The sequence below is a fragment of the Globicephala melas genome, chromosome 20 (assembly GCF_963455315.2).
Source record: "Globicephala melas chromosome 20, mGloMel1.2, whole genome shotgun sequence".
NCBI classification, from domain to species: Eukaryota; Metazoa; Chordata; class Mammalia; order Artiodactyla; family Delphinidae; genus Globicephala; species Globicephala melas.
In genome coordinates this window covers 47,279,892-47,296,727 of record NC_083333.1, presented here as the reverse complement: position 1 = coordinate 47,296,727, position 16,836 = coordinate 47,279,892, and the positions used below count along the sequence as shown (strand labels likewise).

General features: G+C 40.7%; 1 protein-coding gene across 7 annotated transcripts in view; it reads right to left on the bottom strand.

Moving 5' to 3' along the window:
* ACACA (acetyl-CoA carboxylase alpha) overlaps positions 1–16,836 on the bottom strand; it is a 272,141-nt gene that overhangs the window by 111,075 nt on the left and 144,230 nt on the right. For 6 of the 7 annotated variants that reach the window (XM_060290411.1, XM_060290412.1, XM_060290414.1 and 3 more), the window contains 4 exons: positions 15,808–15,921; positions 14,463–14,552; positions 12,476–12,594; positions 1,618–1,641 (listed from right to left, as the gene is read on the bottom strand). In XM_060290411.1, the coding sequence (XP_060146394.1) occupies positions 1,618–1,641; positions 12,476–12,594; positions 14,463–14,552; positions 15,808–15,921 (347 nt within the window). The remainder of the gene's footprint in view (positions 1–1,617; positions 1,642–12,475; positions 12,595–14,462; positions 14,553–15,807; positions 15,922–16,836) is intronic. The other variant, XM_060290409.1, reaches the window with a different exon arrangement.

Here is a 16,836-nt window from a genome sequence, read left to right as displayed (position 1 = left end):
GAAGCACGTCCAGAGCAAGGCAATGGCACTTGAACTTTGGGGAGCTGCTCAAAAGTCTCCTTGAAGTGCACTGCCTGCAGTGTTGCAGGGGGCAAGAGAGCCAGCAAAGTGGGCTATAGATCTGGGTACATAAGCGTACTCTATTGCAAACTGTAATTATAAAAGGCAATGGAATTTTTTACAGAATGGGAGTGCTGCTCACACAGACTATTAGAGACTGATACTCCCGGTTTTTATTCCTTTGGTAAATGATGACTATGAAAAAGTACTTCAACTTTTGACAGTACCAGGGACTAGAAGGTAGAGTGGAAGAGGAAACCATTGATACCATGAATGAAACAGACGAAACACACATCAAGCAAGTCTTACACATGGTGCTCACTAGAAACTGGGATTCAGAGCTGTATGAACTCAGAAGTGCTGTCATCCTTTTCTAGGATCACCAAATATATTTAGTAAAGAAGCAAGTTTGTGAGGCATTGTATCTTCTCTTCCTGCCTGGCATTAGACAGGAAAGAGAATCCAGATAACCCTTAAAGGGAACCCCCTCTGAAGATGCTAACAGTCTATGCTTGCGGCAAACATGGAGTTAAGAATCTTTTTCACTCAACTGAACCCCATCGGAAATACCCACATTTCAGTTTCCCCCACTGCTATGCTCTTGGACCAGGACAGCTAAAGGCAAGCAGGAGTGAAGCAAGCCCACTCTTCAAGAGCAGACAAGAGGACCAAACAAAACACTCCCTTGCCTCTCCCCATCCAAATTGGATGCCAAAAGCTATACACAGTTTTGATTACTTAATATTTAAAGGGAGAGGGACAAAATAAACATAAGCCTATAAATATTTCAACAAATAACTGATCATCTACAAAGACGTCAGCACCCACATGTTACGGCTTTAAGCACTTTGTGGATTCCAGTCAGAACTGCTATCCTCTCAAACTTGCATTGTGTTGCCTTGCTTGGCTCAGGAGCAGAAGGAAATCAAAATGTTAAAATACCACTTGTGTTATTACTGGTCTGGAAACGTTTCACAGGGCTACACACATCAAAACTTCAAATACACTTTTCCAATGTAATCTCATTACATGTCTGAAATAAAACTTGACTTTCATAGCATCATAACACTTTATAGAAAAACAGCTAACAAACTGATGAAACATGAGATCAGCTATTTCTGCATGTGTGTTCCTCTAAAAGGAGAAGCAAATTAGAGAAAATATAAATTGAAAAACTGATGAACAATTTGCCAGGATAGGAGTAACTGTAAGGGTTTCTCCTCTGAAAGCCCCAAACAGAGAACTTAGCAAAATGAGATGTTTACAGCAAAGCTGAACATGGGGCAGAGGATTCCCCTATTGTACACAGCTAGACGGGAGCTGTTCCATACTGAGGCTTTTCGAGCACTGCTTTTTGAATGGCTGAAGAAAAGCTGAAGACATGTTTTCCAAACAGAAAAAATAATTTAGTATGTCCAAAGGGGAGCTCAGGACTCCCTAGCAGAAAGATAACATGTTAGCTTGTCAAGTGTAGTGTTATTTTTTCCCCTGATTTTCCTAAAAGGTGCTTTTAATTGCAGAAAAAACAAAAAACAAAAAAAACTAAATATACGGTACCTGTTTAGCGTGGGGATGTTCCCTCTGTAATTAAACAACCACAGTTAGTTATTGATAGGTTAGTGCAAGCCATAATAAAAGAATTGTCAGAGCAGATACAGACCAGTCGTGAGGAGCCCCAGCGTGGCAGCTCTGGCATTCGGCAGACATAATTAAGTGCTCATTACCCTTCAACCCCCCGGGTGCCTCCGCCTCCTGACCTACCTCACCACAGCAGCTGTTGATGGAAAGGGTCAAAATGTATTTACCATGGAGTATTTTTTATAGCTCTATTACAAAATAATAATTCAGAGTAAGGATAAACCACAGGCTCATGAAAATTAAAGCTGTATAATATGGTATATTATCTTAAGCTTCAACAAGAAATATAATTCTCGACAAAATTCTTAGAGAATCTTCTTAACTTGTTCCTATTTTACTAAAAATGCAATAAGGAGGTTCAGAGAAGTTGATTCCACAGCCTCTCCCACCTTAATTGATTTTCTAGGATGAGTGATGAACCTACAAACTCTCCTCTAGAGAAAAGAAGCCGGGCACCTGGGCTCCCAGCTCCCTTTTCTAATTCTCTTTAACCCTGCTCTTCCTCCTGCAGACTGGGCTGGGATGGGGGTAGGAGGTGGTGTAGGAAAGGAGTGTACTCTGTGCCATAGGAGCTTAAAGGAACTGAAAAGCATGCAGGAATGTGATGATTCATGACTCTATGACTAGAGTGGTATAGACTGTTAAAAATGAATTAATTAATAATTTTTAAGTGAAATGAATTTAGGGAAATAATGACTTTTAAAAATTGCTGTACGCTTAAAATCTCTAGGCCTTCCATAAATAAAACCTTAACCTAAATTTGGCTAGCCCTAGAATTTCCTGAGAAAGAATATTTCCAAATCGTGAAAGAAAGACTAGGATAAGAATGGAAAGTGAAAAGCAAGTCTCCTGCCTTCTCTTTGGTCTTTGACACCAACGCTTTTTTCCCCCCTTTAATTTGACCTCAGTCACTTCCTCAACTGAAAAAAAAAAAAAAAAATCAAACCCTTATTTTCAATGTTAAAAGGGAAAAGTTATACTTACCACCCACAATTTAGGAGTCCTATAAGGGGGCTGATGGGTTGATTATCTTAACCTTCTAACACTCTTTTATCAGCGTTTAATCATTGTCGGGGTTTTCTGGCACACAGGGGACTTAATAGGCAGAACATAGTGGGTGGTGCTGATGGTATATGGAAGGAGGAGAGTGGGAGGAAAATGATGCACTTTCCATGGCAGTGAAAGGAGCAGAACAGACTGAGCCGGCCATATAAATAAAGAACTATGACATATCGCTGCACACACACTGTATACCTCGTGTGATTTGTGAGTAGCAATGCTCTTTGCATCAAACCTGTATCACAGAGCAAATTCATAAGGCAGCAAGAGCCACCTCCGAGTGCAAAAACCTGCACCTTTGCTGTTTGGAGTCTTTGAGCCTCTCATTCAGGGGAATGAGTTTCATTTTACAAGAGGTCCTTAGTTATAATGCACTTGGCCCTCATCAACAAACAAAAAGTACGCAGAGGTTCTAGAGTAGAAGCAGAAAACTAACAGTAAATGCTAATGAAAATATAGGAAAGTCTTCCTTTTAAGATATAAAAAGGAGTCTAAAGAAAAGGGCCACCTGCAGTCTCTAAACTATAAGCCTCAGTTCAGAGAGAAGAACCCTACAACCAAAGCAATCTCAGGCTCCTTCCATCCAGGTTTCTCGAATTTAGAAACCAGTATAGTCTCTCTCAACTGTTAACCAATATTTTACACTAATAAAATGGTCTCACTGCTTCTGTGACTACTCTAATCCCTTAGGGAGTCTTCACAGGATGAGGGCCAAGTTTTCAGCAGAAAAAGGCCTGAATTGAAAAGAACACCACCAACAAAAAGCCAGCCCTTCTCCATCAGCAATCCTCAAGCTCTCACGGGAAACCCCCTGCTGCTTTGTTATAGGAATTAGGCACCATCTACACAGTCTGGGATAAGAACAAAACTCCCAACATCTCCAGTTTTTAAAGGACTGGCCTCAAATCAATCACTTAAGAGGTAAGTTTAGAGTCAGCTTATCCCCTTTGGTATCAATAGAATAAGATTCTGTGGGTCTGTCAGGGAGGCGAGCAGAGAAGGAAGGTTAAACTCTCTACTACCAGGTAAATACTTAGCCACGTCCATAACAATCATCTATATATTTTGTAACTCTATACAGGGGCTATTTGATCAATTTAAGAAAATGACCGATGTGGCATACTGCACACAATCGTGATACAGTAGAAAGCTAGCTCAGTGGTCTGCACATAAATAACCAACAAACGTAGAGATTGTATGAGTCAAATATCCCACTTATATAGCTAAAAATAAAATAAAATCTGCCACATTTCACTGCATACTCATCACGCAAAAATAATCAAATTTCTCAATCTCTGATAAGGCAATCAATTGCATTTTCAAATACAAAAAGAGTATAAATTCACTTGTAAGACACCTGTTTAGGCTCTTCAGAGCACTTACGATGATGAATCTTCATTCACAATGTTGTGAAAAATATTAGAATCATTTTCCTTCCAGTAGATTAGCTCCATTTTACAAATGTGATCACTGAGAAACCAAAGGGGAAGCTTTCCAAGGACACTGCTAAATATGGTGTCAAAAACCAGAATCTAGACCTGGCATTTTCTCATCTCAGCTCCTGAGGCTAGCATTCCACATCAATATTGACTAAATTTAAAAAAGGACAAGAGAAATCCTTTGAATTTTGAGGCGTTCGGCATTAAGTCACCTCTGACTTTACTGACCTGCCTGCCTAGAATGGCTGGAGAGCCTGCTTCAATACGAAAGCAAAGTCAGAGTTGCTGCCTGCTGGCTGAACCCTCTTTATTTAAGGAACACCAACTTCTCCGGCAGTCACAAGTTCTCTGAGCCTTTTACCATCCCTTCCAGCTGAATTTCATTTTGCTTGATTCTAGCTGGCCCTACATAAATCTTTTATCATATAAAAATGCTCCTGATTCTTTTGCCTTCTAACTGGAAGGGAAAAAAAAGACCCTATATGAAAATGATGGGGATGCATGCAAACAAGCAGTGGTTACATCAAGCTGTAACTGAGAGCCAGGATAGGGCAAATCTTTTGAAATCAGGCAGCAAAGCAGAATCAGAAGAGGTCGGCTGAATAACCTACTGGCAGTCACTAACAGCAGTACCATAGGAGAAACAGCAATCTGACTGGCTGTGACCAGTGGTGGTCTCCTTGTGTGACTATGCTTCTGCAGGAGAATCCAGATCAAGAGCTGTAGAACACATCTGAATCATGTATTTCTACTGGCATCTCCCCCACCACCTCCTTGCAGCTCAGATGCCCAGACTCCACTGCAGAGCTTTCGTTTACAATAAAATGATCGTGGCTTCATTCATTTGCAGCCCCTTTAAAGCCCCTTCTTGGCTCTGCTGGAAGATTTTGCTCTTTCTGAAACAAGTATGCCAACAGAGCTACAACATATTACTATTGCCTGCTATATAATTAGCTACAAACCCACAGCACAAAACTACAGGGATTTACAGGTGCCCTAGATTCTGCTTTTCCTTCCCCCTGGAATCAGCTAGTCTTCCTTGACAAGAAGGGACCTTGGGCTACCCTAATGATATATTGAGAGTTTTAAACTCGACTCTCCAATCTTCCAAGGCTAGAGTGCCAAAATAACACAGCAGAGACCAGAAGCTGAGCCATGGATACAGGAAAGCACTTAAACCTGCTGAGAATCTTCTCTTATGCCAGATGCTTGCATCTTATCAGCAGACTACCCTGCATGAAGGAAGCAAGCACTGTAGAGTTTTATTTAGTTATTGCTCATTCTGGCCTGCTAACTACAACCAAATGCTCCCACTGCTAAAAAAATGCTGCAAGTTGGATGACTTTTGAGTGTCTCAGTACGAGCCAAAGAAGGGTCTAATCTCTGGGTATCAAAGATGATCAGAATCCTCAAGAATGGCAATGGGCTGCCGATTAGCCCCATAGAAGGCTTCTGATTTCTAAACTTCCTCACAACCTTCTTCATGAAAAGAAGGCCCAGAGGCCACCCACCAACAGCTAAACTCTGAAGGTGCCAAGCAGCCCAAACTCAGTCATGGCCAAAACATGTGGTATCAGGGGAGAACACAGCCGACCTCTTCTGGATGCGAGATGGGAGAAGAGGAAAATGCTTGAATTAAAACATTATAACATAGAAGGCCAAATTCACAAGGAGCAAATAGCAGAGAAAGTGCAGTGCAACTCAAATTAACTAAAGTATGGATTTCCATGTAAGAAATAGGTGGAAATAAACACCAGTAAGTCTTCACCCATCATGTACGTACAGAAATATACAACAAAATGGACTTCCATCTTCTGCATCAATTGTGGTGCTTCTTATTTGCATCACAGATTAAAAGTTTAAAAAAATGGACTATGTTCACTAATATGTATTACTTATGAAAATCATTTGGAGTTTTAAATTTCATACTCCCAGACTGTCATAATATGCACAGCCATATGCATAGCCACAGAGTTTATGGGATAATATACTTTACATATGTTTGTATAAATATTTTAGAAGATCAAATACATAGGCTGACTAAAGAACTTATTTGTTTCCAGATTATTCTGAGTTACTTAATATGTCCAAAGCTAAGTAAAATCGTGAATGTCAAATGATTTGATGAATCGTCAAAAATACATTCAGGAAGAGGCTTTAGTGTAACAAGCTTTTCCATCACCAGCACCACAGAGTGCTAAAAGTAGGGTTTCAGAATGAGAAAAAAGACACACACACACCACCTCTGGCTCTAAACCCTGAGCCTCCCTGGAAGAAGACAGAGAAAAAGGAATGCTGAATGATAACAGTCTGAGCTCCAGGATTAATCCATGTAAAATACTGGTTGAACTCACTAAAGAGCTGGCCTGATGGAATCTTAGACAAAAGAATTAAGTCCTAAAAGTCTGAATAATAATAAAATGTCCTCTTAGTGCAGACCAGCTATCCTGACTACTCCTGCATACTCCTGCACCAAGAAAAAGACGCAAGAAACTCCCTCATTTCTCCTCTAAGGACAACTGCTAACTGGCTACAAATCACCTTTAAAAAATGACAGCAAAAATCCCCTCCCCTCAAAAAAATTCACATACAATTGGACATAGTCCTTATACGCTAAGAAGATAAAGAAGGAAAAAAATCCACACATTTCCCATATATATAGGTGTTCCATATATAAATATATAGGTTTCCTACTATGCTTAAGTCAAGTGTAGCTGCTGTTCAAGTGAAAGGAATTTAAGAAGAAAAGGGTATATCTAGGCCAGGAGCTTCCTTTAGTAAAGCTCTAATATCTGGATCCTCTGGTGCATAAGACCTGAGGACACCGAGTAAGTTGCAACTACAGTTCCCATAAAAATTTGAAAGTCTTACATAGAAGATCAGGAAGTAGATGACATACCTTGGCTGAAGCCTGCCTAGCAAGAAGGATGATGAGAAAGTCACAGAGGTAAGAAATTGTTTAGTCATCTGCTGCCTTTTTTTAAAAAAAAATATTGTGAGGAGTATTAGAAAAAAACAGGCAAATTATACTGAAACACAGAGTAACTAAATGTCAAACAAAAGTTTCAGTCCACAAGATGAATAAGCATCACAGATCTGCTGTACAACAATGTACCTAAAATCAACAATAATATATTGTATACTTAAAAATTTAAGAGGGTAGATCTCATGTTAAATGTTCTTTCCACAATAAAATTTAAAAAAATTTTTAAGTATAAGAAAATGTCCAAGAAATTGCCCAAATGCGCTGAAAAGGGTGTTTCTTCTCCCTTCTCAGAGGCTGCTCCACTTATTTGCAATGGCAGCTGCTTGTGTTTTGCCTGCTTCTCTAAAAATCAAAACGTGCAAATGGGACACGGTCTTCAATCCAAGTGGCATCTAAGGCATTTTCCTGAAAAAAATACTCTGCTATTGTCAGTTTACAGACAAAGAGCCATGTTTCATCCCAAGCCACGGGGGCTAAATCACTAGTCAAAAACAAACCACAGGAATAGAATTCCACCAGATGACCCCATACACAACAAGAGACTGTAGTCTTGCTTTGATAATACAGCTTAGAGAGATACTCCCAAGGACTTGCTGGACAAGTTTAGTCTACTTCAAATGAATGTCTGGGGACTTCCCTGGTGGTCCAGTGGTTAAGAATCCGCCTTCCGCCTTCCGAATGGACTTGAGGACACGGGGAGGGGGAAGGGTAAGCTGGGATGAAGTGAGAGAGTGGCATGGACTTATAAATACTACCAAATGTAAAACAGATAGCTAGTGGGAAGCAGCCGCATAGCACAGGGAGATCAGCTCGGTGCTCTGTGACCACCTAGAGGGGTGGGATAGGGAGGGTGGGAGGGAGATGCAAGAGAGAGGAGATATGGGGATATATGTATATGTATAGCTGATTCACTGTTATACAGCAGAAACTAACACACCACTGTAAAGCAATTATACTCCAATAAAGATGTTAAAAAAAAAAGAATAAATGTAGAAAAAGAAAAAAAAAAAGGATCCGCCTTCCAATGCAGGGGACGTGGGTTTGATCCCTGATCGGGGAGCTAAGATCCCACATGCTGCAGGACAACTAAGCCCACACGCTCTGGAGCCCACATGCCACAACTAGAGAGAAGCCCACGCGCAGCAACGAAGAGACCGCGTGCTGCGACTAAGACCCGACGCAGCCAAATAAATAAATAAATAAACATTAAAAAAAAAAAGAATGTCTGGCTAGAAATGGGAAGACCAAGTACCAGGAAAGAAAATGCAAAAACTGGTTAAAGAATGTATATGTTTTCTCCCCCAAGAATTTTTGGTTTGTTAACCCGAAATATAATATTGGGGAAATATAAAATTCTGTTTAGCATTAGATATGTAAAATATGTATATTCATATGCCTGTTCTCTGTTCTCACTGAACAATTTTTAAAGCATGTGTAAAATACTGTAGTATAGCTACAGTATCAGAAGTGGATGATTGCTGTAACTACCAAGAATAAGCAACATAAGAATAAAAGTTTGTAAAAAGAAAAAAAAAAACCTCTCCTAGGGATACTACCATTAACATCAAACAAAGAGGACTCAGTGTGATTGTCCTAATTAATTCTTGGTCTACAGTTGAGCTGTCTATGTGGCTAGGAAGTGCTGGAAATATGGCTAGCCTGTATTGAGACATGCTGGAAGTAGAGAATACACTCTAAATTTCAAAGACTTTGTAAAAAGAATGGAAAATATCTGATTAATAACTTTTTATTACGTATTAAAATGGTATTTTGAGGGACTTCCCTGGCAGTCTAGTGGCTAGGACTCCACGCTTCCAGTGCAGAGAGTAGGAGTTTGATCCCTGGTTGGGGAACTAAGATCCCACCAGCCATGCAGCCCAGCCAAAAAGAAAAATAAAAGGTATTTTGGATACAATGGTTAAATAAAATGTTATTAAAAGTAATTTTGTCTGTTTCTTATTAAATATGGTCATTAGAAAATTTTAAATTACATATGTGGCTTGCATTATATTTCTATTGGACAGTGCTGGTCTAGTAGTAGTGATTCTCAATTGTAGATGGTCAACAGAATTATCAGAGAAGCTTTTTCAAGAAGTGGTCCCCTGGACTCTGGTTCAGAATTAATCAGAATCTTAAGAGCCAGGAACCCATATGTGTATTCTTAAAATACTTTGCAGATAATTCTGAGAATCACTGATCTAGAGGTTAGTGGACATAACTGCGTCCTTGAGCCTTACAGGAACTGAGAGTGGAATAAATGCTGGTAGACAGTCTCCTGTAATTTATTTCTGTAGAATTAGAAACAATAATGCTTACGGCCTGCTTGTTCAAAACAGTAAGAACAGAAAAGAACAAAAGTACTGAGGTTAGAAAAAAAGTTGGAACTTGACTCAAAACTAGCTAAAACTAAGATACCCTAGAATTCTTCTGTAAGGGTTGCAGGCCTATGGTATAATAAAGAATTTGGCCTTTGTCCCTGGTTCCTGGGAGAGAGACTCTAAATCCTTGGAACTTCTCAAGTAATAGAAGTGCCTTCATTATTCATGTGCCCCTTGGATCACACCTGAGTTTATGCTAAGAGATAACTCAGGACAGGGGCTACTCACTAGGAAGACCAACCATGTGATGAGAGGGTCAGCTGGACCTCTGGGGAGGGAAGACAAGCTGGAGAGTGAGTTTAATCACATGGCCAATGAGTCAATCAATCGTGACACTGTAATGAAACCCTGATAGAAACTCTGGGCACTGAAGCTCAATGGAACTTCTTGGTTGGTGAACACACTGATATGCTGGGAGGACAAGGTACCCTGATTCCACAGGGAAAGAACTCTATGTTCAGGACCCACCCACCACCCCCCAGACCTTACTCTATGTATCTCTTCACTTGTCTGGTCCTGATCAGTATCTTTTATTAAAAAAACTGTGATCATAAGTATAGTGTTTTGCTGAGTTCTGTTAAGTTGTTCTAGTGAATTATTGAACCTGAAGGGGTCATGGGAACCCCCAAATTTGTAGCCAGTTGGTCAGAAGTGTGGGTGGCCTGGGAACCCAACTTGTGGCCACATCTGAAGTAGAGGTAGTTTTGTGAAGAACTGAGCCCTTAACTAGTGGCATCTGATCTAACCCCAGGTGGTAAGTGTCAGAATTGAATTGCAGTATACCAACTGGTGTCAGGATAAGGTCATAACTCCAAACTGTAACAGAAACATTTATAAGAAAATATAAAATCTTACAAAACTAAATTCAAGTAGCAAATCTGTAATAACTGAATAAGCCATGCTCTAAAATTAAATATAGCATTCTGTAATTAAATCTGATAATACATCTTCTATTCCTAAACTAACAAAAGGATTTTAGACCTAAAAAACATTAAAGCAATTTTAGTTTTCTGGTTTCCACAAAGACTATTTTCTCTTTCCTCCTTTATTTTCCCTATCTTCACCTTTACATCTACATTAATAATAATAATAATCCAGCAGTTTATAATTCTGTATACATACAACCAAGGAAGACTTTAGAAAGATGACAGGATTACTGCTCTGTTCAGGTCTGGTCTTTATCCAGAGGAATGTGTACACCTCAGTTGTTGGGAGGGACACGTATACAAGTTTTGAAACCATATCAGCAATAACCAATAACCACCCTTGAGATCGAAAGGTGAATAAGATTTCTTAACAAACAGTTAAGAAGCATGTCTCTCATTTTCCAATCGACTTTCCCTCACCAAATTGGACACAGATCCTCAAATTTAAAAGTAGGACAGGGAGAGCAATTCAGAAAGGCAAGGGGAACAATGAGGGAAGGAAGGAAATCACAAGCAGCTCTGTGGCCTGACTACAAATCACTGCCCAAAGGGATGAGGTAGTAGAAAGCAGGAAGAAAAGGAGAATGTTCCGAGAATTACAAAGAGCATTAAGTTTAGCATGTAGTTCTCTACAATTATTCAAGGAACGCAGGAAAAGAAAGAAGCCTGAGCACCGAGCCCACGTGTGCCATGAGTACCTCGCTGCTCGCTGAAGGACAGCCATTCGTTTCTAGAAAATGAGATTCTGAAATCCATGGAGGCAAAAATGTACCGAGAGATGCTTGCTAAATCAAGGATATATGCTTTTCTCTGCCAGCCATAAGGTATTTTCGAGGTAGAGAAGTGAAAGGACCTTCTCAGACAAAGAAGACAAGTACTTTTTCTGAAGATGCTACTGCTCATCTGCTGACCTCTCCTGGATCAACAGTGGCATCCAGTGGCTGCAAGTCTCAGCACACACTTCTTTGTCTCTAGGAAGAGTTTCTATTGCTTTGGGTGAAGTGGCAATTTGGAACAAAACCATTTCTGTTGTCTATAACTAAGGATCCCCAAAGACATAGTGCTTTGAAATAAAAAGTGAAGAACCAAGCCCATAAAGCAGAAATGGAGCTTAAGATTGGCTGTGGTTATTTGTATTTCCTGTGGTATTACTGAAAAGAATGAAAATACGGGAGGAGATGAACATATGTGTGGGTGAAATTCCTAAGTTTTCACTGCCTCAGAATACTTTAAAAATAAATGAGATTATGGGCTTCCCTGGTGGTGCAGTGGTTGAGAGTCCGCCTGCCGACGCAGGGGACACGGGTTCGTGCCCCGGTCCGGGAGGATCCCACATGCCATGGAGCGGCTGGGCCCGTGAGCCATGGCCGCTAAGCCTGCGCATCCGAAGCCTGTGCTCCGCAACGGGAGAGGCCACAACAGTGAGAAGCCCGTGTACCGCAAAAAAAAAAAAAAAAAATGAACAAAGGGACTTCCCTGGTGGTGCAGTGGTTAAGAATCCGCCTGCCAGTGCAGGGGACACAGGTTCAATCCCTAGTCCGGGAAGATCCCACATGCTGCGGAGCAACTAAGCCCGTGTGCCACAACTACTGAGCCTGTGTGCCACAACTACTGAAGCCCATGCACCTAGAGCCCATGCTCCAGAGCAAGAGAAGCCACTGCAATGAGAAGCCTGCGCAACGCAACGAAGACCCAACACAGCCATAAATAAATAAATTTCTAACAAAAGAGGATGAATGGAGTAATCCTAAATTTCTATCTTAATTAGACCATACTTTCTCTCTCCAGATCAAAGATCAAAAAACTAAAAAAAGAAATGGACACCAAGAGGCTCTTCTTCTCATGGTTTAAACATGTTCATTTTCTGCTCTACATTTCTAGCTTAGAAAACCATACAGAATGGTCACACACACATTACCCACCCCCACCCTCCCTTTAACTCTGATAGAGCTCTGGTTGGCTCAGGTGCACACACCAGCTCAAACTCACCTGTTTGGATGAGAGGTGGGCAGCATGAACTGGAATTCCACCACGCAGGTGTTGTCCTTAAGCTGGCGGTGTTGTACACTGTTAAGTTCATAGGCAATATAAGCCCTTCGAACATACACCTGGTTAAAAAGTAATCCTCAGTAAATACACTTCAAAAACAGAAACTAAGAGATGGTTAGCCCAGGAAAAAGACAGTCTTGAAAAGAGGTGTCTGATGCGGAAGAAGGTGGTCTGTGGTGACAAGTCCCAAAGCCCCGTACATACATACCTTGCTTTAATTAATAAAGCTGGAGTCTTAAAACTATACCCATGACTATAAATGGAAACAAAGCTAGCCTTCCTCTGCTGGACACCTCTAGGTGTGCTATAAACCCTTCACACTGACCTAAACTCGAGAGAAAGTTTCATCAGTTAGCACAAAAGTATATAGAACCATGACTATTAATTCATTACACATGATGATTTCAACAGACAATAAAAGCAAACAGGGAGAGGGACTTCCCTGGTGGCGCAGCGGTTAAGAATCTGCCTGCCAATGCAGGACACATGGGCTCGAGCCCTGGTCCAGAAAGATCCCACATGCCGCGGAGCAACTAAGCCCGTGAGCCACAACTACTAAGCCTGTGCTCTGCAACAAGAGAAGCCACCACAATAAGAAGCCCGCGCACAACAGTGAAGAGTAGCCCCACTCAACGCCCACGCACAGCAACAAAGACCCAACACAGCCATAAATTAATTAATTAATTAATTAATTAAAATAAAAGCAAACAGGGAGACAAATGAGAGGTGCTGATTCTGGGCCACCTGAGGAGTGAAGATAGAAGACAGAAACAATTGAAGTACAGTCTAACTCTTTCACTATCTTGTATCTTTGTTTCGTTTTCCCACTGGCCCAAATCGATTTTACAGTGTTTATATCCCCCAAACCCTAGGCAAAATCAAGAAGGCATAAGTTGACATATAATCTCTCAAATACACTAACTTGACTCAAAGAAACAGCAACAGGCCACGTCTCAGGAAAACCCGTCAGTCCAACCTCATGTACTTCACAGCTAATTTGCCATGCACATAAAATGGGACACATCAGCATGTGAGGTACGTCAGGAGACTTTGCATTAAATGGCATAAAAACACTGTAGAACACTTAGATATTTTCAAATTTTGATATTTACTGAGTAGCACACATTACAGTCTCCCCACAGAATACAAATAAAAAGTAACCCAAAAGAGCTCGCAAAGGGCTGTAGTGGTATCATATCACATAAAATCATTGAAGACACTCCTTTTCCTCATGTTCAAAAAAAACATCTACTTGGCAACTTTACAGCAGTATTTGGGGCCTGCAATTTTTGTGCTTAATGAGGTAGTGTGCTGTAGTGGAAACAGAAAAGTCATGAGTCAGATTGACCTGGGTTCAAATGCAAACTCTTCCACTTACTATCCATATGAATTTGGGCAAGTCACTTAACCTCTCAGAGGCTCACTTTCTTCTACTTCATGAAGTAATTGTAGGATTAAATGAGAAAAATAAAGCACCTAAAACTCAGTTCATTAAATGTTATTACTTTCCTTCTCATGCCGAAATAGTTCATAAGAACTGCTTGACAATTCAGAATATAACTAAAATCCATTTTATTTGGCCCAAATCACAAAATGGTACTGTTCTGATCAGCCACATATTTTTTCACTTATTGTGTTAACAGGGAATCCTAATCATTATGAAATGGAAGAATTCAAATACCTCGTAAGTAGAATTGAAAAATGCTAGCAGCTATTTTCCTGTGATTGGAGCCCAGAAACTGGTGATTAGTTGAGTTGACACACTTGAGTAAAAGCCAGACCATTTGTTTCAGAGGAAAAGAGGAAGGTTCTCTACTCTTGAGAACCAACGTTAAGGCCAAAGAAAAAGGACAGATAACAATAGCCAAATGGACAAAAGGAGTCAGCCAGAAACTGAGAAAAAACTCACGTTACTAGGAGAACCTACCTCCAGAGCTGCCATCCTCACGACCTGGTTGCTGTGATAGAAGAAGTTTGGCAGGACATCGAAAATTGACGTTTCGGACAAGATGAGTTTCTGGAAGGTACAAAGACAAGCTTAAACCATTACATCCATAAGAGAACAATTCCAATGGACAATATTTAGCATTTGAAGCATTTAGTGAAACTTAAGAATTTTGTCTATGAAGGTCATGTTTGATCTTACCTTCTCTCTGCCTCAGCTTCCTCAGCTACAAAATGGGGAAAATAAGAATACCTATCCTCACAGGGCTGTTGAAGAGTTAATATACATAAAATTCTTAGACTAATGCATTAACAGTGCATTAATTATATGCTAACATAGGTGTTTATGGCTATTATTATCCTTTCTGACACGTACCCATACTTAACTTCTAATATACTGTCTCACTACTCCACTACGGTAAGCCATAGATTTTTGATTTGTGAACCCTCTATTTCAACTATGAACCAAATAAGCAAAAACATCCTTCCCCCCTCTTTAGTTTCCCCAGAACGAAATCTGATAGAAACCCTGAAGATTCCCTTGGCTAGGTATAATAATATTATCATTATTTCCAAGTAGAAAAATAGAAAGTCATTCCTGACAAAATGGTGTTGTTTTAAAAATAGTCGTCAAGGTTCTTTGAATTAGCAGTAAAATTAGCCAATATTCTTTTATAAAATTGGCTCTGGGGCTTCCCTGGTGGCGCAGTAGCTGGGAGTCCGCCTGTCGATGCAGGGGACACGGGTTCGTGCCCCGGTCCGGGAGGATCCCACATGCCGCGGAGCGGCTGGGCCAGTGAGCCATGGCCGCTGAGCCTGCGCCGTCTGGAGCCTGTGCTCCGCAGCGGGAGAGGCCATAGCAGTGAGAGGCCTGCGTACCGCAAAAAATAATAATAATAAATAAATAAATAAAATTGGCTCTGTATGAAGCTTAATAGTAAGCATTAAAATAAAATTAAATGATTATTTAAGTAGCTTTGCCTGTAGAAGACTAACGACTACCTAGTTATACATCTGATTCAAATATCAGAAATCAACCAGTGCTACCACTTCATTCTGTCCTAGAATACCTTCTAGATAAAAGCGCAAGAGGTGAAGACTTCATTAGGACACTTCTATCAAGGCAGGCCTATTCAATTTTTAAGCTAAGCCACAATTCTAACAGCATTTTATGAAGAAAAAACACATAAGTATAAATCATTTTAGAAATTCAAGGTATGAAACTTCATTACACAGAAAATCAAAACTGACTGACTGATTACTTCAACTATGCTTGGGAATAAAGGGGACAAGAGTGCAGAGTGGCAGAAAAGGGCTATAATGTATACCTGCAGGTTCTCAATGCAAAACTGATGTCCGTACATGTCAATAGCTGATAGGAAGATAGACTCTACTTGGTTATGGCGAAGCTCATATGATGGCAAATGGGAGGCAATAAGAACCTAGAGTGAGAGCAAAATAAAAGGCGTAAGTTCCTGAGGGAGTGATTATTCTAGGCTCCTATTAGGCAGCTCTGATACAAAAGCAATAAATATAAATCTGTAAGTGCAGGCATCAAAGATAAAACAGAGACCAAGTAAAACAACTTCTGGGTCCTGTAACATAAAGCCAAGGCCACCAAATACTGCATCTCAGTTGACTCTTACCATGATTTGCTTGTGAGCAATTTCCCATGGGGGCAGAGGGAGGGGGAGGGAGAAAAAACAGCTTCAATCAAGTTCCATCAGTGCATGTGATTTACCACTGCAGAGCTGCTTGTCCTGGGGACTGCATGACTAGCTGTTAATGGGGAATCAGGTCTGGCAGGGAACAGCTGTGGGGAAGGTTGGTGCAGCAGAGCTAGCCTTTTGCAACTCTGAAGGGGAAAGACTAGGAAAAGCTGCTCCGACAGCCCCAGGTACTCAGTCCCAAAGAGGAGGTGTCAGGATGTAACACCAATGCATGTGACGGGCAGAGAGAGTGAAAGCAGTGTCACAAACAAAAACAGGGACACGGTAGGACCTGAATACCCTCAGCAGGTCACTGAGAGGTTCAATAACTTTGAGTAATTCAGTGACATGGATACAATTGTAGAGAAAGCAGAAGGTCACTGAACAGCTTCAAATGCTGCTTCCTTGTCGATGCCCATGCGCTGGAACACAAAGGGAGTGCCAACTCCTGGCTTCCCTGCTGAAACCTTTTGGAATGGAAATGAAGACTACAGGGTGAAACTGGGCTGCTCTGGGGTTGTGCTGATTGCTAGCACCAAAGATTCATTTCATTATCTTCTTGCTTTCCACACTTGACTTTTTCCTATACACTTAAAAGTTTTCACCTGCTTCTAAGCTCCCTTTGGAAAGTAAGAAATATTAAACCTA